General features: G+C 36.8%; 6 protein-coding genes across 6 annotated transcripts; 2 read left to right on the top strand and 4 right to left on the bottom strand.

Moving 5' to 3' along the window:
- Window positions 1–4,176: 4,176 nt before the first annotated feature.
- Window positions 4,177–11,206, bottom strand: LOC131626919 (exportin-2-like). The gene is made up of 2 exons (XM_058897755.1): window positions 11,035–11,206; window positions 4,177–5,513 (listed from the first exon to the last, which is right to left on the bottom strand). The coding sequence occupies exons 1-2, from the start codon at window positions 11,204–11,206 to the stop codon at window positions 4,312–4,314; spliced, it is 1,374 nt and encodes a 457-aa protein (XP_058753738.1). The 3' UTR covers window positions 4,177–4,311.
- A 3,684-nt stretch (window positions 11,207–14,890) lies between these two features.
- Window positions 14,891–15,641, bottom strand: LOC131626914 (glutathione S-transferase F9-like). Its single transcript, XM_058897750.1, has 2 exons — window positions 15,449–15,641; window positions 14,891–15,352 (listed from the first exon to the last, which is right to left on the bottom strand). The coding sequence occupies exons 1-2, from the start codon at window positions 15,639–15,641 to the stop codon at window positions 14,898–14,900; spliced, it is 648 nt and encodes a 215-aa protein (XP_058753733.1). The 3' UTR covers window positions 14,891–14,897.
- A 1,390-nt stretch (window positions 15,642–17,031) lies between these two features.
- Window positions 17,032–20,172, top strand: LOC131626918 (protein FAR1-RELATED SEQUENCE 5-like). Its single transcript, XM_058897753.1, has 3 exons — window positions 17,032–19,269; window positions 19,356–19,436; window positions 19,532–20,172. The coding sequence occupies exons 1-3, from the start codon at window positions 17,032–17,034 to the stop codon at window positions 19,823–19,825; spliced, it is 2,613 nt and encodes an 870-aa protein (XP_058753736.1). The 3' UTR covers window positions 19,826–20,172.
- A 56-nt stretch (window positions 20,173–20,228) lies between these two features.
- LOC131626917 (uncharacterized) lies at window positions 20,229–21,066 on the top strand. Its single transcript, XM_058897752.1, has 3 exons — window positions 20,229–20,269; window positions 20,366–20,564; window positions 20,664–21,066. The coding sequence occupies exons 1-3, from the start codon at window positions 20,229–20,231 to the stop codon at window positions 20,904–20,906; spliced, it is 483 nt and encodes a 160-aa protein (XP_058753735.1). The 3' UTR covers window positions 20,907–21,066.
- Window positions 21,067–21,513: 447 nt separating this feature from the next.
- LOC131626913 (uncharacterized) lies at window positions 21,514–22,215 on the bottom strand. The gene is made up of 2 exons (XM_058897749.1): window positions 22,093–22,215; window positions 21,514–22,004 (listed from the first exon to the last, which is right to left on the bottom strand). The coding sequence occupies exons 1-2, from the start codon at window positions 22,201–22,203 to the stop codon at window positions 21,744–21,746; spliced, it is 372 nt and encodes a 123-aa protein (XP_058753732.1). The 5' UTR covers window positions 22,204–22,215; the 3' UTR covers window positions 21,514–21,743.
- A 62-nt stretch (window positions 22,216–22,277) lies between these two features.
- Window positions 22,278–23,727, bottom strand: LOC131626916 (uncharacterized). The gene is made up of 4 exons (XM_058897751.1): window positions 23,635–23,727; window positions 23,147–23,452; window positions 22,746–23,033; window positions 22,278–22,632 (listed from the first exon to the last, which is right to left on the bottom strand). The coding sequence occupies exons 1-4, from the start codon at window positions 23,649–23,651 to the stop codon at window positions 22,278–22,280; spliced, it is 966 nt and encodes a 321-aa protein (XP_058753734.1). The 5' UTR covers window positions 23,652–23,727.
- Window positions 23,728–25,085: the final 1,358 nt, after the last annotated feature.

Below are 25,085 nucleotides of genomic sequence, written 5' to 3'. Positions count from 1 at the left end.
AAAGATATATTATTTGGTTTATGTAATTTTTTTAATAATAATTAAATCAATTTAATTTGAAAAGCTATAAGAGAATGACACATCATCTAAAAAATTATGAGAGAATGATATATCATCCTAATTCTTAAAATTAGAGTCATGTCTAGAGTTGTGACAATCACCTTAGGGGTGCTTGCGGTGCGGTTTGGGCGGTTTTGACGAAAAAAATCATCCGAACCGCAAGAGAAAAAATAGTGCGGTTTGGTTTGGTTCGGTTGACTTTTAAAAAAAATTCGAACCAAACCAAACCAAACTAACGCGGTTTGGTTTGGTTCTGTTGGTTCGGTTTTTTACAAATATTTTATTGAGCTATATATATATATATATATATATATATATATATATATATATATATATATATATATATATATATATATATGACAACATAATTTTATATTTAGACATTCATACACTAACAAATAACAACAAAACTCGTCATATTTTGACAGCAATTTTCCATGTAATATGTAAAAATTAAATTAGACAAAAGTGGAATATTAAACATAAAATAATAGCATAAAACAATATAAAATTATTATAATGAAACAAAAAAATAGAAGAGACGAAAGATTAGTGAAGGTGAAAAAGAAAAAGAAAAAGTGTTGAGAGATTAGAGAAGAAGATGTGCGATAAAAATGAAACTGAAATACAGAACATTTACATAAAAATGAGAAGGTGAAAAAGAAAGAATATAGGAGAGTAAAGATTATAGAAGAAGAGGGAACATGTATGTGGCAAAGAAGGTGAAATAATGTTATTAAAGATTTGAGAAGATCGGGACTGAAATTATATGTGTAAGGATGAGAAAATTGTTCGTATTCATAAGGCTAATGTATAATAAGTTTAATTTTGGGTTGAATGTGAGTTAAGTAAAATTTAGGTTGTAACATAATGCGGTTTGATTCGGTTTGGTTCGGTTTATAAAATATAAATCGCAAATCGAACCAAACCGTGCGGTTTTGTTAAAAAATGACCCAAACTAATCCAAACCAAATGCGGTTTTTGGCGGTTTCGGTTTGGTTTGGTTTGGTTTGCTGTTTTCTATTGGGTTGGTTTGGTTTTGAGCACCCCTAAATCACCTTAGATTTATGTTAAATATATTTTATTATTTTCGCTAAGTAAACTTGAGACAAAAAGGAAAAGAAAAAGGAATATAAAAGGGGAGTAACGAAAGAGGTGAAGAATTAGGGTATGGAAAATTGACAGTGGCGATGAGCGAGGGGAAGAAAGTGCTTGAAGCTGCAAGGAAGAAGGAACTAACATGTGGATGAAATGCAAATCTGAATCAAAAGGGGTTTTTATCATTTCATGATGTTCTCTTTTCACAATAGTTTTCAATCTGAATCACGTTCCTCTCCTTGAAGCTCGCATTCTCTTCCCTCTTCAAGCTCTTTCAGTTCCCAACAACCCTATGAGCCTCGTGATGATGATCTGAAGGCTCTAATGTCTTAATTTTGCGTATTCACGTTAATGATTTTGTTATGATTTTGATGTTTTCACTATTTCTCTGGTTGAGATCTAATGTTTTTGTTGGTGTTTTAATGTTTATTTTATTCGAGTTGTTTGTGTTATGTGGTTTGTTTTGTTCTACTCGTCTATGTTTTGTTATGTTGTTGTTTTGGTTATTTTCAAGGTTGCGCTCCATGTGTTTGTTGAAATGCATCATAAGTATTTGGCCTTTTGAATGTGGACGGAAGAAATTCAGTTATTACTTGTTAGCTTAGAGATTTTGGTTTAGTGAAAATTCTTTGTTGTTTTATAATGTTTCTACATGTTAATTATTGTTGTTGGCTTGTTTATTTAATTGTGACTTTTGTTTTTTCAGTTTTGGTTGCAATTGTAATTACTGTTGTAACAATAATTGTTGTTGCAGTGTGAATTATTCATAATCTTTTCTTTAATATAAAGTTTGTAGCTACTATTTTTGCATGGAGAATGACATAATGCTCCACCAAACATGAAGTAATAATGTAGAGTCCAGAAACATTTAATAAGCATTCTGCACAGAAGTAATATTATTGAATCCAGAAAAACATTTTAAGCAATCTTCACTGCAATGTGACAACATTTGAAGTTCGATAATTGGCTTGATAGGGAGTTTGCTTTTTAACATTTGAAAAATGCTTATATACATTATGATGTAGCATATTGATCGTTTATTGATCAATTAGAGCAAAATGATGTATATCTTCTAAACTAAAATACCATATATTATTTATTTAGATTTTTTTTTTACATGATAGCAATCCAAGGAATGCGGTTATTTGGAGTTCAACAATATCATTGATTTGTTTTCACATTGTAAAAATGTATAAATAAAACAATAGTTAAACTCTACACAACCATATATCCCTACACAACTCAACAACACAAATAAACATCAACAGCTCTTTCACACAATACCAACATATGATATGCAAAACACTTAACACCAACAACTTAACCCTTTATTTAAAAAGATAACACTATACTCCAACCTCTCCAACCCATACTCATATAAAGCATAACTATTCTATCATCTTACGGGTGATGATATCGAGGAGTTCTTATTTTCTAGGGATGAAGCAACGACTTCTTCTCAGCCATCCCATAACGCTGAGAAACAACGAAGACATCCTAGGAGTAAACAACAAGGGGCACCTCAATATTGAACCAACAACAGTCACCTATTTTCTTAATTATGTAATGAAGTTTACCTATTTTAATTGTATCGCAACTTTAATTTAGTTTATTAATTTTTTAATCAAATATATAACTATTTTATTTGGATAGAAGCTTCCAAGGGACTATGGTAGTATTAGGGAATGCCCATATGACAAGTAGATAGTCACTTTGAAGCTAAAGTTGATTCCATCCTCTAGAAGCATAGCATTCTTTATAGCTATAATGATACTTGTGAGTTCGGTTTGAGAAGAAGTTATGATATGTTAGGATGCAAAATGCTAACCCTAACAAGGATTACAAAACCAAGAGAAACAAGTAAACAAACTAAGAAAATAGAATTAAAAGATAACTTTGATTTTCATTGATTAATTCCCAATGTCTCTATGAGACTACCTTATATAACATTCTTAATGGATACTAATAATATAAAAGCCCAAATACAATTAGAGCCCAATAATAATAATAATACTAATAAATAATACTACAATACTATTATGCCCCTCTATCATTGCCGCCGGGTTCACTTGAACCTTGTCCTCAAGGTTCTAGAATTAGCACTTAAAACCAGCATCATTTTTTAACATAAAAAAAACTAATGATAGAGGTGAAGATTTCATAACCAAGTGTAGTGAGGCTTGTAATCTGAGAAGCACAAACCATAATACTTCTAATACACCAATATGCAGCAACTAGGATATGCTTAAAGGCACTGTTGTAGGCTGGTACTTAGTGTGAATTGTACTGAACTGGAAGTTCATGGAACTCTATGACACACTTGGTAACCTTCAAGATGACATTTACTAGATCATTAAGCGTATCGAATCGTGGTTTTAGCGAGGTTGAATGCTCTTTTTCTCCCTTCTCAAAACAGTGATGAACGAATTGTTTTGAAAAACATGACAGAAACAGTGACAGTGTTTGAATGACAATTTCATCCGGTGGTTTAGGTGGAATCGCAACAAAAACATATGCACCGAATTTCCGTACCTTTGCAATCACAGGAAGTATGGTGTTCCCCTAAAAAACAGAAACAAGAATGATTCGACGCAGCCATGCCCGTGTGAAATAACGTTGGATACTACCATGTATGGTAAATCCTCAAAACTGACCTTTAGCATGATGCCTACATAGGGGATTATGTTCGGCTACAGAGAGAAAAGTGACATCATCGCATAAACCGTCCTCCTCCGACTCCAAGGCTTGAACAAACACATCAATTGCTTCAAGGTTCAAGTATGTTAGAGTGGTAATATTTCCTAACTCCTTAGGAATCTCCCCTGACAAACGATTAACAAGTAGCGAGATTGAAGTCAGTTCAATCGAACCCCATTCCTTTGGGATCGTACTATTTAGGTAGTTAAGAGCAAAATAAACTACTTTGAGGTATGAAAGCTTAACCAATTGAGGCGGAAACGTGCTAGGAAGGTTGTATCCCTTGAATTCCATCCTTACTGCATGACAGAAGGTGTCATTTTGAGAAGAGCAGTCACAAGCAATGCTGCTTTGGGATCCATCAGGTGGCTTTTTAGCTAAACCAAGCATTTGAATTTGACATGAATCACCATTATAAGACAGCAACAGTTCTGTCACTGATGGAGGTCTGAGCTTTTACAGAGCCTTCCTAACCCTCCTAATATACTCAATAAGATTTATCTCAAACAGCTCCTCATCATCTTCCCTCAGCCTCACATTAGGGATCACAATGCCTTGGAAAATCCGTGGTATAATCCTATCGGGAGCAAACAAATTATGGCGAATATCGGTGCTAATTGTGGTAAAAAACTTTATAGCTGTGATGGCAAGTTGATCACGACTACTCGACTGTGACACATTCCCCAACAAAGTCCACATAACAAGTGCAAAATCATTCAAGAACCCCTTAAACTCCTCCTCATACTTTTCCATATAATGATTAATATTATCACAATCAGAAGCCCTAAGTTCATCCACAAGAGCAAGACCATCTCCATTGCCCTCAAGAATAGGGTAACTAGTAGTAAGGTATTTTCGAAACCCACTCATCCATTCCCTAACGTGATCCGCGAATAAGTTGCAATATAATTTCCGCGACTCAAACAGTTGACGGAGGTTCGCCACAGGTGGTGGAGATACCGCCGTAGCAGCAGCGTCAATAAACAACACAGTCTTAAGCAAAATATCAAGCAAAGGAGCAACAAAGTTATCGACAAAATGCTTCAAATCAATCCAAAGATCATTGGAATGAGACTGAGATGCATTCTGGAGACTGGCGACGAGTTCAGGGAGAAGCGTAGGCCATGCTTTAGGGAAATCATGTTTACCGATGATAGTTAGGGCTTCGCTAAGTTGATAATGGGTTTTGGAAGAAACGGAAAGCGTGAGAGAAACGGATAGGGTTTTGATATGTTCTTTCTCGGCTTCAAGGATGGAGCGCTCTTCTAACGCCCATCGGAGACGGAGGTGGTTTTTGAAGTTGACGGCTGCGGATTGACGGATCTGAGCATCGACGACTGGTTCGACGATGAGGCGGAGTACGACGAGGCCGAAGTTGGGAGTGTTGGCAGCTTCAGAGAGGGAGGATTCTGCTTGGCGGCGAGGATTTGGTGCTGGAGAGCGAGTGTTGCGGAAACGTTGGGAGAGGAATTGAAGAGTTTGATCTAGATCACTTTCAGTATCCGACAACTCTAAATCATCTTGTGGTTTCCCACCATCCTTGTCACCATTCAGGTTTGTTTCAGATTTAACGCTATCTCCATCTGCATCCAGCCCACCCAACTGATCTTCATCCTCCATGTCACCATCATCATCGTCGTCTTGCGTGTTACTAGCATCTGTGAATACAAAATTACACTCAAAGATGTTTTTGATTCATGGCAAACTCAATAAGCATTCAAACAACAAAGCGGGAGCAGAAAACTCAAAGAAAAGCAAGCATTGATCACTCATGACAAAACAGGTTGATCTATTATGCATATAGGTCGACTCAACACAAGCAAAACAAGAAGAATGCAGAAAAGCAGCAGTTAGGTCGACCTACTATCAACCCAGGTCGACCTAAAATGGAGAAAAATCCATATACCTCTGCTAGGTCGACTCACACATCATCCAGGTCGACCTAAAATGAAGAAATTCACATATCAGTCTGCTAGGTCGACCTACACAACAACTAGGTCGACCTAATCTGAGAAAATGTCCCCAGAATGCATCTGAAGAGGATTCTGGTCGACCTACTCCTTAAACAGGTCGACCTAACTGGGAGCAAAATTCTGCAAGCTCTGCTAGGTCGACCTAAGCACTACAAGAGGTCGACCTAACTGATCAAGAATGCCAAAAATTCTGTTTCTCTCATCTCCAACTGTTAAGCTATCATATATATTATCAAAGGTTCAATTATTCAATGCAACACCAACGATTGAAAGATACACAAAGGCTTCTCATCTTCGTTCTTCGTCATCTCCAATGCAATTACACATAATCATTCTTGCGTTGAGGGTTAGTGATCGAGTTCGATAACGTCCATGGAACGGAATTGAAGATTCCTAGTGGGTGAAGATTTGTGGGGTTTTTGGTGAATAAAATCTGCAGGTTTTGTCCTCCAAGATAGGTGTTTCTTGGGGGTTTTTATCAAGAGGTTTCATCGAGGATCCGGCTGAGTGTGAAGATTGAAGAACAAGGGTTCGAGGGAATTGAAGACACTGCAGAAAGGGATCAAAGTGAAGCTCTTGGATAACCTTGATCTGACTCAAGATTAAGGGGGAAGAAGATTCAAAGGATCGACATAATTGGTTTATGGTTTATCGCTTTGTTATCTTCTTTGTATATACTACTTTCAACATTAATGAAAGATTACCCAATTTCAGTTTGGAATTGGGGGCAGACGTAGTCGTAGCGAGGACGATCGACGAACTGCCTAAACAAATATCGTGTTCTTGTCGCTTTTACTTTTTCATTTACGTTCTGTTCATGTTTGGTTATAATAGCAAATTGATCAACGATTCGAGTGTTAAGATTGTGAATTAAGAACTTATATAAACATCACAATCCATCACATATTGAATCACCGCCAATTTGATCATTATCACCAAGTGTTTGTATATTTGTTTCTATCACTCTTACTGCATTGCAAACATTGTCCATCATACAAGAAGTTAATCTGATTTTCAATAAGAGCAACGCTTTGATTCTGCAACGTATACTCTTATCACTTACCTCAAGTTTTTGACTGGTTTTAAACACATATACAATCGTTTCGATAGTGGTTCGGAATAGACGCGAGTCGATTCAGAATCACTTCCGCTGAAAAGTTGTTTAACTCCGTAAAACTGTGAACGATCTATTCACCCCCCCTCTAGATCCTAAGGCCAGCGTCTAACAAGTGGCATCAAGAGCTCTGGTTTATTCCGTGCTACGTGAAACACTTATTGGAAAGATGGCTTCCGGACCTAAAGGGGCTCACAATAGAGCTCCAGTTTTCAACGGTGAAAACTATGGCTATTGGAAGGATTGTATGTGTGTCCACATCAATGCAATTGATAGGAACATCTGGACAGCTATTGTCAATGGTCCCTTTCAGATCACCATGACAAATGCAGCTGATGCAGTTGTTCCAAAACCAGAAAATACTTGGGATGCTGAAGATGAAAAGAGATATGCATATGATTGGAAAGCGAGAAACATTCTAATCTCAGCTCTAGGAGTTGATGAATACTATCGCGTTTCCCATTGTAGATCAGCTAAAGCTATGTGGGACACATTGCAAGTTGCCCACGAGGGAACGGATGATGTCAAACTAGCTAGGATCAATACGTTAACTCAAGAGTTCGAACTCTTCCACATGGAAGATGGTGAATCCATCGAAAACATGCAGAAGAGATTCGTTCACCTGAAAAATCGGTTAAATTCTCTTGATAGACCTGTTTCCAATGCAGTTGCTACTAACAAAATCTTAAGATGCTTGAACAGGGAATGGCAACCCAAGGTTACAACAATAAAGGAAGCAAATTATCTAAACACCTTAGACATTACCACTCTCTTTGGTAAACTAGAGGAACATGAACAACACCTTAAATGCCTTGACATGCATGAGAAAAGGGCAAAGAAAGAAAAGAACATGGAGAAAGAGGTAGAGAAGAAGTCAATAGCTCTAAAAGCTTCAAGCTCCAAGACCTCAAGACAAGAGCCAAAGGATAGTGATACAAGTGATGACGAAGACTCCGATGATGAGGAAATGGGACTGTTTGTGCGAAGATACAACAAATATCTAAAGAAAAATGGAGCAAAACATTCTGATAAAGGCTTGATCAACTATAGAAAGCAATCAAACAAGTTCAAACAAGATGACGACAACAAAGGAAAAATCAAAGGCCTTTGCTTCAATTGTGGGAAAGCCGGTCACTACAAACCGGATTGTCCATACCTTAAGAAAGAAAAGGAGAAGAACCAAAGCAAAGGTCATAACAAATCTAAAAGAGCCTACATAGCATGGGAAAGTGATTCATCTAGTGAAAGCTCATCAAGCGATGAAGAAGAATCAGCAAACCTATGTTTCATGGCTCATCAACACAAGAAAAAGAAAGCTGTAAGTCATCTTAAACCTGAACTCGTAGATAAGGTATCTCATTCTCAACTAAAACTTGCTTTTGAAGAATTACATAGAGATGCTATTAAAGCTTTCAAACTTTTGGCCTCAAATAAGAAAATATTTTCACATCTTGAATCAAAAGTTGAGAAAACCGAAAAGGATATGGAAGCTTTAAAACAATCTATGCTAGACATTCAAAAGGATAAAGTTGAAATAGATCCTACATCATGGTTTGGTTGTGAGACATGTCACATTTGGCAAAAAGAAGTAAGAGATCTAAAAGCCAAGTTAGACAAGGCTCTACAACCAAAAGTGACTTTTGCGGTTGATCCAAATAAGTTCAAAAGATCGTATACTCCTTTATATAGTAAATACACTTTTGTACCAAAAGTATCAACTAGCAAAACACCATATTCTCATCATATTACCTGTCATTATTGTTGCAAAAAGGGACATACCATTGAAAAATGCAAATTTAGGAGAATTTTAGTTCCTAAAGGAGTATTTCAATGGTTGCCTAAGTGCAACAATGTCTGTACTCACCATCTAGGACCCAATGAAGATTGGGGACCTTCCACTCTAAATTAATCTTTGCAGGAAAAGTGTCTTGACATCGCCAAAAGGTGGTGGTCTCTTGATAGCTGATGCTCAAGACACATAAAAGGAAGACATATCACTTTTGGTATGTCATCTATGAAGAACTATTCTTGGCAAAGGAAATGCAGGTGACCTGGCCACCACAAATGTATAAGATACATCACAAATACAGTTAACCCGAAAAACACAAAGGACGCATTACCTGATGTGCAATTGGCAAGTTTCTTTGCAAAGAAATTTTAAACCTATTCTAAGCAGAATATTGTTTGGGACCATGTCCCGCATCCGGGAGAACATCAAGTAATCGATACTAGATGAGTTTTTCGCAAAAATCAAGCAATCAAGCTATGAAACATTCTATCAAGACAATTCATCATCAAATCTAGGAGTATGGCACACTAACTAGAGGACTTCACACAATGATGACAAAACACCTACACATTGAGAAAGCGGTAACATGTTTATTGTTCACTTCCAAAAATTTTATTGATTCTATAATATGCTATCAATTATCATGCTTATAGTGACTTCAAGTATGCTTACCCATATATCTCAATTACATATGTGTTTATCATCTCCAATCATGACATATCATAATTTGGGCATACAAGCAAGCAACTAAGCATAAATCCATCATATAGCAACATCTCTAAGTCATTTCAAACATTTTGAAGCAATTTAGGTCGACCTACCTTGTATCTGAGTCGACCTACAGAAGAAAAATTTCAGCAGAAACTAAAATTGTCCAGTTACGTCGACCTACCCACTCTTTAGGTCGACCTAAATTGGTTATTTTTCTTACTACTTCTGTTAGGTCGACCCAGCCTTCATGTAGGTCGACCCACTGCTGAAATAATTCCCAAATTGGGTCTGTTAGGTCGACCCGACCCATCCCCATACATAACCATTCTTCATTCTTTCCATCTTCATTCATTCTCACTTCATTGTGTACGGCCAACCCTAATTCCTCAAAGTTCAAAAAAGTGTCAAAATCATCTCTCTCTCACAAATCATCAACAACCATGCCTCCAAAATCAAGAAAGGGAAAGGAAGTTGCGTCTGGATCATCCTCACAACCGGTAAGTGCTGTAGCCCTTGTTCACCCTGATTGCAGAGAAAATTTTGAAAAATGGCAAATGAAAAGGAAGGTAGTGAAGCAATATGTATTTAATCAACATGTTGCTAAGAATATGCATATTCCTGATGTTGTTAGTCTTATTAAGCATCAGAACGTTCGCCCCCTTTTGGAATGTGCCACACCGTACTGTGAGAATACTGTTAGGGCCTTCTATGCAGGGTTCACAAGAGAGGAAGGCTGTAATTTTAGGTTTAAGATGGGGTCAAGATCTCATATTGTTGACAAACGTGCATGGATTAGTATCTTTGGTCTTACACTCTTGGGAGACAAAGTTCGTATAGAAGACGGTGACCTTCCGACCAATTATGATCATGTCGCTTACATGACATCCATTCTCAAAGATCCTGCTGTTCTTGACAAGCAAAATGAATCCATCACAGCCGGTCACCTAAAAAGGGATCCTAGGCTCCTTAACTGGATTATCTCAAGAGTCATTCGACCACGAGCAGGCGGATTTTCCAGAATTGAAAGGAATGAGATTGTTTTAATGTACCTGATTCAAAACAGGACGCGTGTGCACTGGCCACACTTTCTGACTGCCAAGTTTCAAGAGATACAACAAAAGACTACTGCTTTATGCTATGGCTCGATCATTCAAACCATAGTAAACCACTTTGGCATGAAACTGGATGGGTTGTCTTACGTGCACATGAAACAGAACCAGGATTTCTCCCAAACAACTTTAACTCTCATGGGATATCATTGGGATCCGAATAAGAAAACCTACTATCTTATACAAAAGGGAACCGGAAGAATTATCTACAACTATGATGATCCTACTGAATTTGGTCATACTGTAGGGAATGAAGAAGAGGGAAATGATCATGAAATAGCAAATGATGAGGATAGAACCATGGAAGATGTAGCTCATGACACGGATCCAAATTGGCAATATGTCCCTTCTCAAGAGGAAGAAATCCCTTGGGGATACACGGCTCCACCTCCACAAGATCAGTCCAACATTATCTCCATGCTTGAAAATATGCAACTTCAACAACAACAACATTTTAAATCACAACAGCTCCAGCTCCAGAACATGCAACAACTTCAACAAGAGAGATATAATGAACAGCAACTTCGATATCAATCACAACAGCTCCAGTTCCAAACCATGCAACAGCTACAACAAGATCGATATGATGAACAACAACTTCAATATCAATCGCTATACGGCTTGATTCAAGACCACAAGAATGATTTTGAAACATTTGCATCCAACTCTGTCCTAAGACAAAATCAGTTTGAAGAAACTGCTCTGAATCGTCATGCAAACATAAGCCAAAGCTTCAACACTCTCAACTTATCTGTGCTGGATCTGTTGGAACAGGTTGAAGAAGATCGCCCGCATACGTTTCAGAGAGGAAGAGGAAGAAGGGGCAGGCGCTAGGATGCATTCTTCATCATATCATCATATCATTGCATCTTATCTCATCATAATTATGTCATATTTCTATGTGTTGTCACACTCTTTTGTAGTTTGTTTATATCTCGGATCATTGTTATGTTAAAATATACTGCTAAACATGTTTGGATCTTATGTATCTTATGGTTTATCTATGGTATTTTATTGTCAACTTCACTGTTTTATCTTTTTCATGTTATTCTATCTATGTTTCTCTCGTTACTCCTCTACTCTCTTGGTTTCTCTTTTTGATGTTGTCAAAGGGGGAGATAGATGCTGAGTGTACGGGGGAGCCATGTTGAGAGATAGATGCTGAGTGTACGGGGGAGCTTTGTTGAGAGATAGATGCTGAGTTTTGTTGAGTATTTGTCACTTACTACCAAAGCCTCGACTACTGGTTTGCCATCATCAAAAAGGGGGAGAATGTGAATACAAAATTACACTCAAAGATGTTTTTGATTCATGGCAAACTCAATAAGCATTCAAACAACAAAGCGGGAGCAGAAAACTCAAAGAAAAGCAAGCATTGATCACTCATGACAGAACAGGTTGATCTATTATGCATATAGGTCGACTCAACACAAGCAAAACAAGAAGAATGCAGAAAAGCAGCAGTTAGGTCGACCTACTATCAACCCAGGTCGACCTAAAATGGAGAAAAATCCATATACCTCTGCTAGGTCGACTCACACATCATCCAGGTCGACCTAAAATGAAGAAATTCACATATCAGTCTGCTAGGTCGACCTACACAACAACTAGGTCGACCTAATCTGAGAAAATGTCCCCAGAATGCATCTGAAGAGGATTCTGGTCGACCTACTCCTTAAACAGGTCGACCTAACTGGGAGCAAAATTCTGCAAGCTCTGCTAGGTCGACCTAAGCACTACAAGAGGTCGACCTAACTGATCAAGAATGCCAAAAATTCTGTTTCTCTCATCTCCAACTGTTAAGCTATCATATATATTATCAAAGGTTCAATTATTCAATGCAACACCAACGACTGAAAGATACACAAAGGCTTCTCATCTTCGTTCTTCGTCATCTCCAACGCAATTACACATAATCATTCTTGCGTTGAGGGTTAGTGATCGAGTTCGATAACGTCCATGGAACGGAATTGAAGATTCCTAGTGGGTGAAGATTTGTGGGGTTTTTGGTGAATAAAATCTGCGGGTTTTGTCCTCCAAGATAGGTGTTTCTTGGGGGTTTTTATCAAGAGGTTTCATCGAGGATCTGGCTGAGTGTGAAGATTGAAGAACAAGGGTTCGAGGGAATTGAAGACACTGCAGAAAGGGATCAAAGTGAAGCTCTTGGATAACCTTGATCTGACTCAAGATTAAGGGGGAAGAAGATTCAAAGGATCGACATAATTGGTTTATGGTTTATCGCTTTGTTATCTTCTTTGTATATACTACTTTCAACATTAATGAAAGATTACCCAATTTCAGTTTGGAATTGGGGGCAGACGTAGTCGTAGCGAGGACGATCGACGAACTGCCTAAACAAATATCGTGTTCTTGTCGCTTTTACTTTTTCATTTACGTTCTGTTCATGTTTGGTTATAATAGCAAATTGATCAACGATTCGAGTGTTAAGATTGTGAATTAAGAACTTATATAAACATCACAATCCATCACATATTGAATCACTGCCAATTTGATCATTATCACCAAGTGTTTGTATATTTGTTTCTATCACTCTTATTGCATTGCAAACATTGTCCATCATACAAGAAGTTAATCTGATTTTCAATAAGAGCAACGCTTTGATTCTGCAACGTATACTCTTATCACTTACCTCAAGTTTTTGACTGGTTTTAAACACATATACAATCGTTTCGATAGTGGTTCGGAATAGACGCGAGTCGATTCAGAATCACTTCCGCTGAAAAGTTGTTTAACTCCGTAAAACTGTGAACGATCTATTCACCCCCCCTCTAGATCCTAAGGCCAGCGTCTAACAGCATCAGCTTGTGACAACAGTTCACGCCTGCTCAAAACAACTTGCTGGAAAGCATCACATGTGCTGTAAAATGTGTGTGGAATCCATTTGACACGAGAAGTTCCTACATTATTATTAAGCGCTTGTTTTCTTAAGCTAAGGCGAATCGAAGTTCGACTAAGAGCCAACGTGGTTGGTAGGGTTTTTCAACAAACACATTGTGGGCAACATGTTTTTTTGTGGTTTTTTTGGATCTTTTCTTAAAACAAGGATGAAAGACTTGCAAATGCTTCTCACAATCCCTTTTAATTTTGGATGAGGTTTTTGTTGGTTGAAGTTGTTGGTGATAATTGGTGTAGTGGTATGAATAATGAGATGTTGAATAGAATGAATATGGGTTAGGATTAGGTGGGTGTGGTGAATATCCATGATTAAAATACAAATATGGTGATGGTGTTGGAACATATGGATTTGTGTAATAGGGTGAGAAAAGTTCCCATGGAAAGGATGGAAATGAAGGTGTGGTAGGAGTTGTCAAAGAGGGGTTTGTGGGATAGGTAGGAGGAATGCTCTATTTATGAGATGAAGGTGTAAGATAAGGGTAATCCATAGGAGGATTTGAGTACATGATGAAAGCACCAATTGTTAGGATGCAAAATGCTAACACTAACAAGGCTTACAAAACTAAGAGAAATAAGTAAACAAACTAAGAAAATAGAATTAAAAGATAACTTTGATTTTCATTGATTGATTCTCAATGTCTCTATGAGACTACCTTATATAACATTCTTAATGGATACTAATAATATAAAAGCCCAAATACAATTAGAGCCCAATAATAATAATAATACTAATAAATAATACTACAATACTATTATGCCCCTCTATCATGATACCTAGATTAGCCGATAATGCTCCTAAGTAGGTGTCCAATGAGTCAAAAACTTAGCCACAAGTTGCATGTCCATGATTCTCCAAATGATTTTTTTATCATGCATATGTTGTTAATTTGGACAAATGTGGAGCCACTTCTATTTGAATTGTGCTTGTAGAAACCAAATATATAACTCGTAACTAGATAGAACTAAAGACTGTGAACTCATCTCAAATTTTGTTCGTTAGGTTCTAAAAAATTGGCTTAATGACATTTTTGTATATGAACTCTTCCGATGTATTGTAGTCTAAGATTTAATTCACTTTCTCTCTGGGAATGCCCCAACACTGATGTCTCAATCTCTATTTTCTCTTTTAATATAACTATACACAATCATAAGAAATAACTTAATAACATGTCATAAACCATTTGTATAAATTTGTTCAAATATTGAAAATGACCAAACATCAAATTTTATTACTGATATCAGATTTGCAAACATAAATAGATTTGGAGCTTCCAACAACACATTGAGGAGAACAAAACCAAACTCAAAGTAAATAGAACTTCACTGCATCGCGCTCGATCACCTCTATTTTTATTTTCAAAACAAGTAACATAAATCATTGAAGAATCTCTTATTTGCTGTCTTTGCAATGTTCTTGACAAACCAAACCATTACATAGGGTAGTTATATAGTTCCAGAACCTTCTTCCAAGATGGCCTGTTACTAATATCATCCCACCAAGCACTCACATGTTTCCTCTCTCTAACCAAATTTCCTCTCCCAGTTTGATTCACCAAATAGTGACCAAATGCAAGATGACTTAGATCTGCCAGACTGAAGAAATCACCAGCCAAGTACTTTGTCTTTGAGAGTCTTTCTTCATAAACATCCAACACTTTTTTGAGCTTTTCTTCACTCTCTTCAATCACTTTTTGGTCAGAAGGATTACCGAGTAATGGAGCAATCACGACATTGATGACCAACTTGAAGATTGCTGGATGAAAGTTATGAGCTTCCACTTCAAGCCATTGTTCCACAAGTCCTCTTTCTTCTATTGTCTTTCCTAACAAATCAGTCCCTTGGTTCTTGTACTTTTCTGCATAGTATCTGATTATTGCTCGAGACTCTGAAAAATTTGGTTTCAAATATTATTAGTCCGTTAGTATGAATATATAACACACAAAAATAAGGCAGAAAATTGTTAAGGGATGAAGTAACTAACCATAGAGGATAAAATCACCATCTTGAATAAGAGGAACCTCTCCGAAAGGGTGCAGTTTGAGGAAATCGGGTTGTTTGTGTTCTCCCTTGAAGAGATCAATATCAACTGTTTCAAACTCAACTTCTTTTTCAAACAGACAGGCCAAAACCCTTTTCGGATTACCATACGGTGCTCCATATACTTTGACAACCATGTTGTTTTGTAGTTGAATTTTGAGACAGTTGAGTTGCTCCTTATAAAGAGGTAGTTTTTGAAGAATGTCATAGTCATGTCTTGGTGATCAGAATCTTTATATTTAGGAAAAATGAATAGTAAGACGGAAACTGTTGAGTGATTTTGCTTAAATGGCTCACACGGTTCTCACACTCATGCAGTAACTTAGACCACCTACATGGCCACGTCCATTGCGTTTATTTGCTTTCTTTAAATGGATTCTTACTTAATTTTTTATATTACTTTGTTTAGTAGAAATAATAGCATTAAATATATTAAAAATAACACAATATATGACATAAATAGTAAAATGCAAGAAAAGAAAGAAAAAAAACACAGATGCAGATATTCTTATCTGGTTGATGACATTGATTGTGCATGTGCAGATAGGACAATTGAGACTATGGCTGAATGATGGTGGAAATGGTTTGTAGGAGTTATTTACATGGCAATAATATTGAAAATCAAAATTTATCTCTCGATTTTCCAACCAACATAGTAAAAGGAGTAGTATTCTATAGGGAAATTCTACGGTGCATTCGCCCGTTTGACTTCAGTGGTGAAGTCACTGTCTGACCAATCAGAATTAAGCCCTAAGCCCTAATAGTGCCACAGTGGACTGAAGCATTAAATGACCTTATTGACACTTACTGTGGTAATTTTATAGTTTATATATTGCAACTTAGTCCCTAACATATTAATATTGTTTTTAAAATGTAATATTTTTATAGACAAAATCAATTAAATTAAAACAAATTAATCAACTCAACAAATTAATCAACTCAACAAATTAATCAACTCATCTCCATCTCCCTCACTTCATCATCGTGAACAGAAATTGAAAATAAAAATTCTTCATCCATCATCTCATCTTGGCATTTTTTCCCAACTACAAACTCAACGCAACAGTTATCGTCTCATCTTGGCATTTTTTCCAAACACTGCAAACTCAACACAACAGTAAGCGTCCCATTCACAGGTTCGTATTGAGCACGCTGCTGCAAAGGTAAATGATAAAATGGTTGTTATATTTGTTTGAATAGTTAAGATTTACTGATTTCAAATTGGGAATTAGGGTTTAGGATTGGGAATTAGGGTTTATGATTGAATTTGTTTTATTTACATGGGATTTATATTTGATGATTACGAAATTTTAATTTTGGTGGGTACCTTTGAATCAGGTCGATTGATTTAATAACGTAATAAGGAATTGTGATTGATGCTTGAAATTGTTTTCTGTACATGGGTTTCCTATTTGATGATTTGGAAATTTCAATTATGTTAAGTATCTTTGATTTGAATAGGAAATTAGGTACTGTGATTTATGTTGATTTTTGGTGTGTTAACAAATGTGTTAATTCAGGTTTACCATGAAAAACACCGACCATTATGATTCGTACGACTATCGATGCCGTGACAGTGGTACATCTGATTCTGAATCCGACAATGGTCGGGATGATAGTAATTCGGTGTCCAGTGCGTACCAAGGTTCAAGTGATGGTGATGGAGATGGCGATGGTGATAGTCACGGTGAAAAATTTGTTGAATTTGATGCAGTTGTAGGTGATAGAACAGTGAAAATTAATGCCCTTACTGCTGATGAAATTCGTGCTATGGAATTCGGTACAGTTGATGAAGCTAATGTGTTTTATTTCAAGTATGCTAAATGTAAAGGGTTTGCCATTAGGAAAAGTGATGTTAGGACAAGATCGACTGAGGATGGACAAACAATTATAATGAGGCAGTTTGTATGCAATAAACACGGTCTAAGAGATACAAAACACTTAAGGAGGCTTGATAGAAAAAGAGAACACAGACCTACGACCCGCACTAATTGTCCCGCTAGGCTTCGTGTGCATTACAACCCCCAGAAGGATAGTTATGTAGTGACATGTTTTGAAGAGGCTCACAACCATGAATTAACACCATCTAGGTTTGTCCACTTACACCCCATTTATCGTGAGATTACTGCAGCAGATAGAGCTCAAATTGACGGTCTACAGTCAAATGGAATTAGAACTTGTCATATAATGGGGTACATGGTTGCTCAGAAGGGTGGACACGATCGTGTTGGGTTTACAAAGAAGGATCTGTACAATTATTTTGATAGTAAAATGCGTGCTAATATTAAAGATGGTGACGTTGCCGCTGCTATAAATTATCTAACTGTGAAGTCATCTACTGATCCCATGTTATATGGTAAATATGCCGTAGACATGGATGGACGAATGAAGTCTCTTTTTTGGGCTGATGGAAGCAGTAGATCTGACTATTTTTGTTTTGGCGATGTGATTGCGTTCGACACGACTTACAAGAAGAACAAATACAACTACCCATTGGTTATATTTTCAGGGTGTAACCACCACTCTCAGACAGTTATTTTTGGTGCTGCGTTGGTGTCAGATGAAACGACAGAGACGTATAAGTGGTTGTTGGAGTGTTTTTTAGAGTGCATGGAAAATAGATACCCAGCAGCAGTTGTAACAGACGGAGATGGGGCGATGAGGGAATCTATAAAACAGGTGTTTCCGGATGCGACACATCGTTTATGCGCTTGGCATTTGAACAAGAATGCGTCTGAGAATGTAAAGAACTCGGCATTTTTGAAAGATTTTCAAAAAGCCATGTACTCTAATTTTACAAAGGATCAATTTGAAGAGTTTTGGTCAAAAATAATTAAAGAAAACGGACTTGAAGGAAATCCTTGGGTTGCAAAAACGTACGAGAACAGGTCACTATGGGCAACTGCATATCTACGTGAGAAGTTTTTTGGACGTATAAGAACTACGTCTCAATGTGAAGCCGTCAATGCAGTCATCAAGAGTTATGTCAGGAAGAAAGGCTGCATTTTTGAATTTATGCACAATTTTGATCAGGCTATGAGATCTTATAGAAACAATGAACTGATTGCCGATTATAAATCAAAGTTTTCAGAACCTGTGATGACTACTCAACTGCGTGCCCTTGAGAGCCATGCTGCGAATGTTTATACTATGGAGATTTTCAAGGAAGTCAGAGATGAAATAGTGAAGGCTGGATCATTGATTGTTAAGGAAAAGTTAATTCGCAACGGATTTAAGACTTATCGATTTACAAAATATTGTTGTGATAACTATGACGTAGAGGTTGTGTATGATGGTGAAACACTTCAATGTGAGTGTAGGTTATGGGATTCTCATGGGATTCCATGTTCTCATATGTTTGGTGTCATGAAGGAAGAACATGTTAGTCTCATTCCCACCGGTTTGATTTTGTCGAGATGGACGAAGGATGCAAAAATTCAGTACTTGAACATGAATTGTAATGGTTCTGATGATTCTAAAATGATTGAGCTAGCTCGGTTTGGTGCATATTGTTCTGCATTTACTGCCTTTTGCAATGAAGCTTCAAAAAGGGAAGGTGTTTATGGGGAAATAATGGGTGACATTCTGAAGTTACACAAAAAGTATTGCAGTACGGACGATCCTATTTTGGCATCGAACTCAGTTGTAGGTGATCCAAATATTGTGAATAGCAAAGGTGCTCCAAAGAAAAGAAAGAATGACATAAAATCTATTAGGCGATGTTCTAAATGCAACAGTAGAACTCATAATGCAAGGAGTTGTTCGGTAATTTCGAAAGCTATATTCTGTTCGTTTGAGTCAATCTGTTGCTCTTTTGATAAACATAGTAGTTTCTGTTGTATAATTTGCAGGTTGCGGAAAACGCGCCATCTGAACAAAATGTTGGTATGACGTCGCGGCCAGTAACTGATTCATTCAGCCAGGTTGTGAAGGTATTATGTTTTTTTTTAATACAAGCTCTGATATGCTGTATTAATTATAACGTGTTATTATTTGTATCACAAGAATAATTTGTTTGTTAAAACAGAACAAGAATGGAAAAAGAGGTCGCATTGGTGGAAGTAGTGTGCAAAATAAATGTACAGAACCACCGAACTCTCGTGGCGCGAATGTGACAGCGACTTCTCGTGCGGAAGTTGGAAGCACAAGCATACCCATGCCTGCAATGTATGGATTGCAACCCGTGTTGCCAGCGGTACAACCGATGTTGCATCCAATGCATGTACAACCGTTAATCCCACTATATCCAACGACAGTTGCGGAAAATTCGGGTTCGTGTTTCGGTAGGCCACAACGACTGATGAACAATGGTGGTACTTGAACGAGCAAATAAGTAGCTGTAATTTGACCAGGCATGACTTTGGAGGTGATTTTTAGTGGTATGACAAGGTTTAGGTTAGAATACATGCATCTATATAGGTTTTTTGTGTCATAGCATATAGTTTGTAAGTTCAGTGGAGTCAAATCAACACTGATACAGTTTATATGTTCTACTGTCAGTCACCTAATTCTATGAGTGCAGTAGTGGTTATATTACCATCATGCATTAATATTTTTTTTCACCTAAAGTTAATGCCATTGAATGAGGTTTAGGTTAGGTGTAACTATACCTATATAATTTTTCCAATATATATAGTAGTAGTACCACCAAGAGAGGAAAAAATAACATAAGGAAAAAAATCTTGTTATAAAAGTGAATTGTTAAGTGTTCTTGCTCTTGAGAAATGTCCAGTGGTGAATCCCACTCAGTGACTTCAAGTGATACGTAATTATGTTTATCATTTGCTTACATATTTGCGTTTACGTATAATTTCATTGTTTGCTTTGTAATTTTAATAGTTGCATGTTTATCTTTTTGAAGGATGGATGAGCAATGGGCTGAGTATTTAGGTAATTACGTTTACGATGAGGTTGAACAGAATGTTGATCTCAGTGACATTGAAAGTGATGAAGGTGAAGAAGAGATGGATGAAAATTTCGGTGATCCCGTGGTTGAAGAAAATGGCATTTCATTCAATTATCGTGTCACTGCTGCTTGTGTAAGAGGAAAGAATGTTTTCGTAAGTAATCTGGACCGGTTATTTTAATCGACATGTTGGTATGTTAGATATGCATGTATTGATAATGATTTTGTGCTATGAAACATATATAAAATGCAGCACTTTCCATCTAATGTTGCTGCCAATTGGTTATTGCCGTTGCAAACTGAGATAGACATTGTCGATGTTCATACCGATGCTGTTTACCCATGTGTGTTGAAGACTGGTAGGAGGCCAGGGGAGAGATATCTTTGCTTAGGTTGGTATGAGTATGTTAAAGCAACTCGTCTGAGGGCTGGTGATGTTCTTGAGTGCACTGTGGCAGATCCTCCTACAAGAATGTTTGTTCGTTTTATGATGTAATACGAATAATTTTAGGCGTATAATTAAACTTGGTTGAAGATGGAAAGTAATTTTCTTTGATGTTTTGTTAAGTAGTTGGTATGTAGTTTGTTTTGATGTTGTCTGTTTTGGTGTTGAAATGAATCAAATGTTGAGTTTCATTATGTACGTTTGCAGTGTAATGAAGTATTGTATCTCTTGTGTATAATATTAAATTAAATCTTAGCATTTTGCATCATTCAGTTAGCAGTTTACTCACTACAAATATTTCAGATGAGAAGTTTCTTTTTTCTATAAATGAATAATTTGTTTTCTGATAAATCAAGGCATTAGTAACAAAAGCATAAACAACAACAACAACCATAAATTAGGTCATTAGGAACAGAAACGTGAACAACAACAACCATAAATTAGGTCATTAGTAACAGAAACCTTAATCCGGAAAATACTTTGCATATTCATGCTTTTTCATTTTTGCACCCCCTGAATTTTGAGCATTGCATGGGTTTTTGCATGGATCCTTACTCCGTACAAATACTTTTTGATATAAAAAGTATATAAATCATGCAGATAAACAACAGAATGTGCTATGATTAATACAACCACAAAAAGGGCCCAATCTTAATAAACTGGGGTCAACCATAAAATTTCCCAGCAATAACAATCACTTACATTAAAACTTAACAAACACATACAAAATACCCAATATACTTCACTTCACATCACAACTAACATTGTATCTGGAACATTATAAATAAAACTTAATAAACTTCCATAATTGTTTACAATATAAAATTATAATATTACAAATAGTAACTTTCAAAAAAACCATTGCAACTATGATCCTCCTCGGTGCCCCTATGGGGTTGCAGCCCTACGCTCAACATATACCAATATTTCCTCCACCGGTGGGTATCGGATGACAAAATGGAGTTTGTCACCGACCTTCAAATCAGCTTTCCTTACGTAATCAAACCACGCCCCACACAGATATGTTTCCTTCTTCTCTTCCCTCTTCTTTATCTCACAGTAGTATGGTTCACCCTTATCACAGTCAAGTAAAACAATGTTTGAAATTTGGCGGAGAAGGCAACTATCAATCACATTTGCTGGAAATTGCTGCAAAGGTTTTCACAGAATGTCAGATTCTTTAAAATAAACAACTGACTTCTGCTGTTATAGGAAATCAAATAAAAACAAGACATACCATCACATTCTTGCGCATCTTCTTTGCATCAAACACTTCTCTAACCCAATACTCTTCATCCTGATTCACAATGATCGTAGTGTACACCCTGTACCAAAGCCAAAACATCATATAAACTTTGTTTAGAAACTTCCAACTCAACATCGAAGCAACTTATTTCAATATAATATACGTTCAAAATAGATTTACCTATTGTTGTTGGATGATATACTTGTGAATTCATAGTCGACGCTTTGAGCATCGGGGGCTTCCGAAGAACCTATAGCCTTACCCTTTAGTTTCCCGTTACCTCCGGCATCAACTTCGCGATGACCTCCTCTCTTGCGTTTGCCTTCCATGCCCTCATTGATCACCACACCTTGGGTCGGACGAATTAACCTATCTTCGTTCTGCCAAAGTTTATTCTTTCCTTTCTCCACGGAGAGCCTGTCGTTGATCGTAGACCTGGTAACCTCTTGCACACAACGTTGTCTGGAAACCCCCTCGCCAGCTACACCCTTTCCCTTCGCTTTTCCCGACACCTTACTATGTTTATTACTCCTACCCATGGTCCAATCAAGTAAAGAAACGTTAGTATCATACTTGCTCCCTAATCATATAGGTTTTTATGGTAAAATACGTGTTCATATTCATAAAACACACTTCAGATTTACCTCCTGGATGCAGATGATTGGAGAGAGGCCCTGTAAACAGATGCATGGTAGCTTTTTCTTGAATCGACACCAGTATTGACTGGAGCACTTTGAATGAGCTCCTTGGCAGGTTCCTTTAGTGGATCAAGTCTGTATTTTGCTCGAAGATTACACACTTCCACCTCCACGGAGAGCCTGTCGTTGATCGTAGAACTGGTAACCTCTTGCACACAATGTTGTCTGGAACCACCCTCGCCAGCTTCACCCTTTCCCTTCGCTATTCCCGACACCTTACTGTGTTTATTACTCCTACAAATGGTCCAATGAAGTAAAGAAACGTTATTATCTTACTTGCTCTCTAATCATACAGGTTTTTATGGTAAAATACATGTTCATATTCATAAAACACACTTCAGAGTTACCTCCTGGATGCATCATTTTGGAGAGAGGCTCTGTAAACAGATGCATGGTAACTTTTTCTTGCATCAACACCAGTATTGACTGGAGCACTTTGAATGAGCTCCTTGGCAGGTTCCTTTGGTGGATCAAGTCCGTATTTTGCTCGAAGATTACACACTTCTACCAACTGTTTACAAAATTCTTCGTAGCTATAAAATTTCCTGATCTTTTTTTTCTGGAGCAATCGTTTTTTCAAATACAACTTATGACATAGGTACATCTGTTGAAGTTTCTTTTCATCAAAATGTTGAAGATTGAGTTTATCAGCTCTGCAACATTATAACATGCAACACACATTGTTTATAAAATCCTGAAGATTATATCAAAAACCCTAAAGTATGTAAAATCTATGATATTTAAATCAGCAAATTTGCGCGGTATTCAAAAACCCTGTCGATTTGGATATCAGAAAAGCAGAGATGAATTAAAAATGAAGAGAACAGATACTAACCTATCTGAAGAAGACATGATGTTGTCTGAAATCGAGTGTTGTTGTTGGAGTGGATGTTACGCAAAGAACGACAGCTAAACGGTGAGAGAGAATGCAAAAGAAAGAGAGATTAAAAACCGAACAGTAAGCATGCAATGTTACCTTTACCAACTAATGATATACCAAATCTTCGGTCAGATGAAAAGTTGCAATGTTACGTTTACCAAGTAATGATATATCGAATCCTTTGTCATAGGCGTGATATGTTTTTTCAATATATTAAATACTTAAAATTAATCAAGATTATCATTTTCTTATTAAAAACAAACACAGGTATTCATTTTCCATTATCAGTTTTCTTTTCTTAAAAAAATAATAAATAAGTTAGATCATTGGTAACTTAAACATAAACCTAGAAATTAAAAACCATAGATTAGGTTATTGTTCCAGAAATTACATTAGATAAATTAATCAGACATTTTAAAATATGCAATGACAATAATAATCCAAGAAAAAAAAAACAAAGTCTTAAAAATCTTGGACATTTTCCCTTCATTTTGCAGTTTCATCTCCATCTGCTCTCCTCTCCTGTCTCGAAGTTCTTTAACAAAGCAATGCAAATCCTTCAAAAGCTCTGAGCAGCTGCAACATATTGACCCACTGTGTGTTGTTGCGTCGTCGTGCGAATCCAGAATTACATTTCTTGCATCCATGGTTATTTTCCGATCATATGGAGGTCGACCATCAAGTTCATCATCCCAAATGAACAAACTACAACATCGCCTTGCCTAAAAAACATCATAATTAACCATATTCACTAATAAATTAACCAAGTCCATTTTATAATACAGATTATAAAAGACGAAATCGTATAGCATATTTTCCAATCAAACTCACCTCCACATTTGCACATTTCCAATATCTCCTTTTAGGGTTATTTCTTGAGTTGGATATAAACAACTTCATTGGTTTATTGCAACCACATTCAGGGATTTGGGGGATTTGGGACACTTCGGAGTTTGCAACATATGAAGATGACATGGTTTAATGGAAAAGGGATTTGGGATGAGAGGGTTTCAAAACGTAACATTCTCGAACTCCATTTAAAGTGGCCAACATTAAAGTGGTATAATAGGGTCCAGCGATGGATGTTGAGGGAGTATATAATCAGCCGTCCAAATTAAATCACCGGTTGATATCTATTAGTGACAAAATGATCACAACCGTGCATGAGATCTATATTTTACCCAAATTGATCAAAGCCATCCACTTTATATTGAGAGAATTGGACCACATAAATAAATCCAATCTATTGAGAAGTTTTTAAGTACTGTGAATTCGATGCTTTAATTGTAACTTTGGTCCCCCTATTTTGTATTTTTTTCGATTTTAGTCCCCCTGTTTTTAAAACAACGATTTTGGTCCCCCTTTTTAGTTTTCTATTGAAAAAAAGTCAGGAATAGGGACTAATT

This window comes from Vicia villosa, unplaced genomic scaffold (assembly GCF_029867415.1).
Source record: "Vicia villosa cultivar HV-30 ecotype Madison, WI unplaced genomic scaffold, Vvil1.0 ctg.000334F_1_1_2_unsc, whole genome shotgun sequence".
In the NCBI taxonomy this organism is placed as follows: domain Eukaryota; kingdom Viridiplantae; phylum Streptophyta; class Magnoliopsida; order Fabales; family Fabaceae; genus Vicia; species Vicia villosa.
Note: the sequence above shows the minus strand (reverse complement) of the source record. Positions and strands in the feature narration are given on the sequence as shown.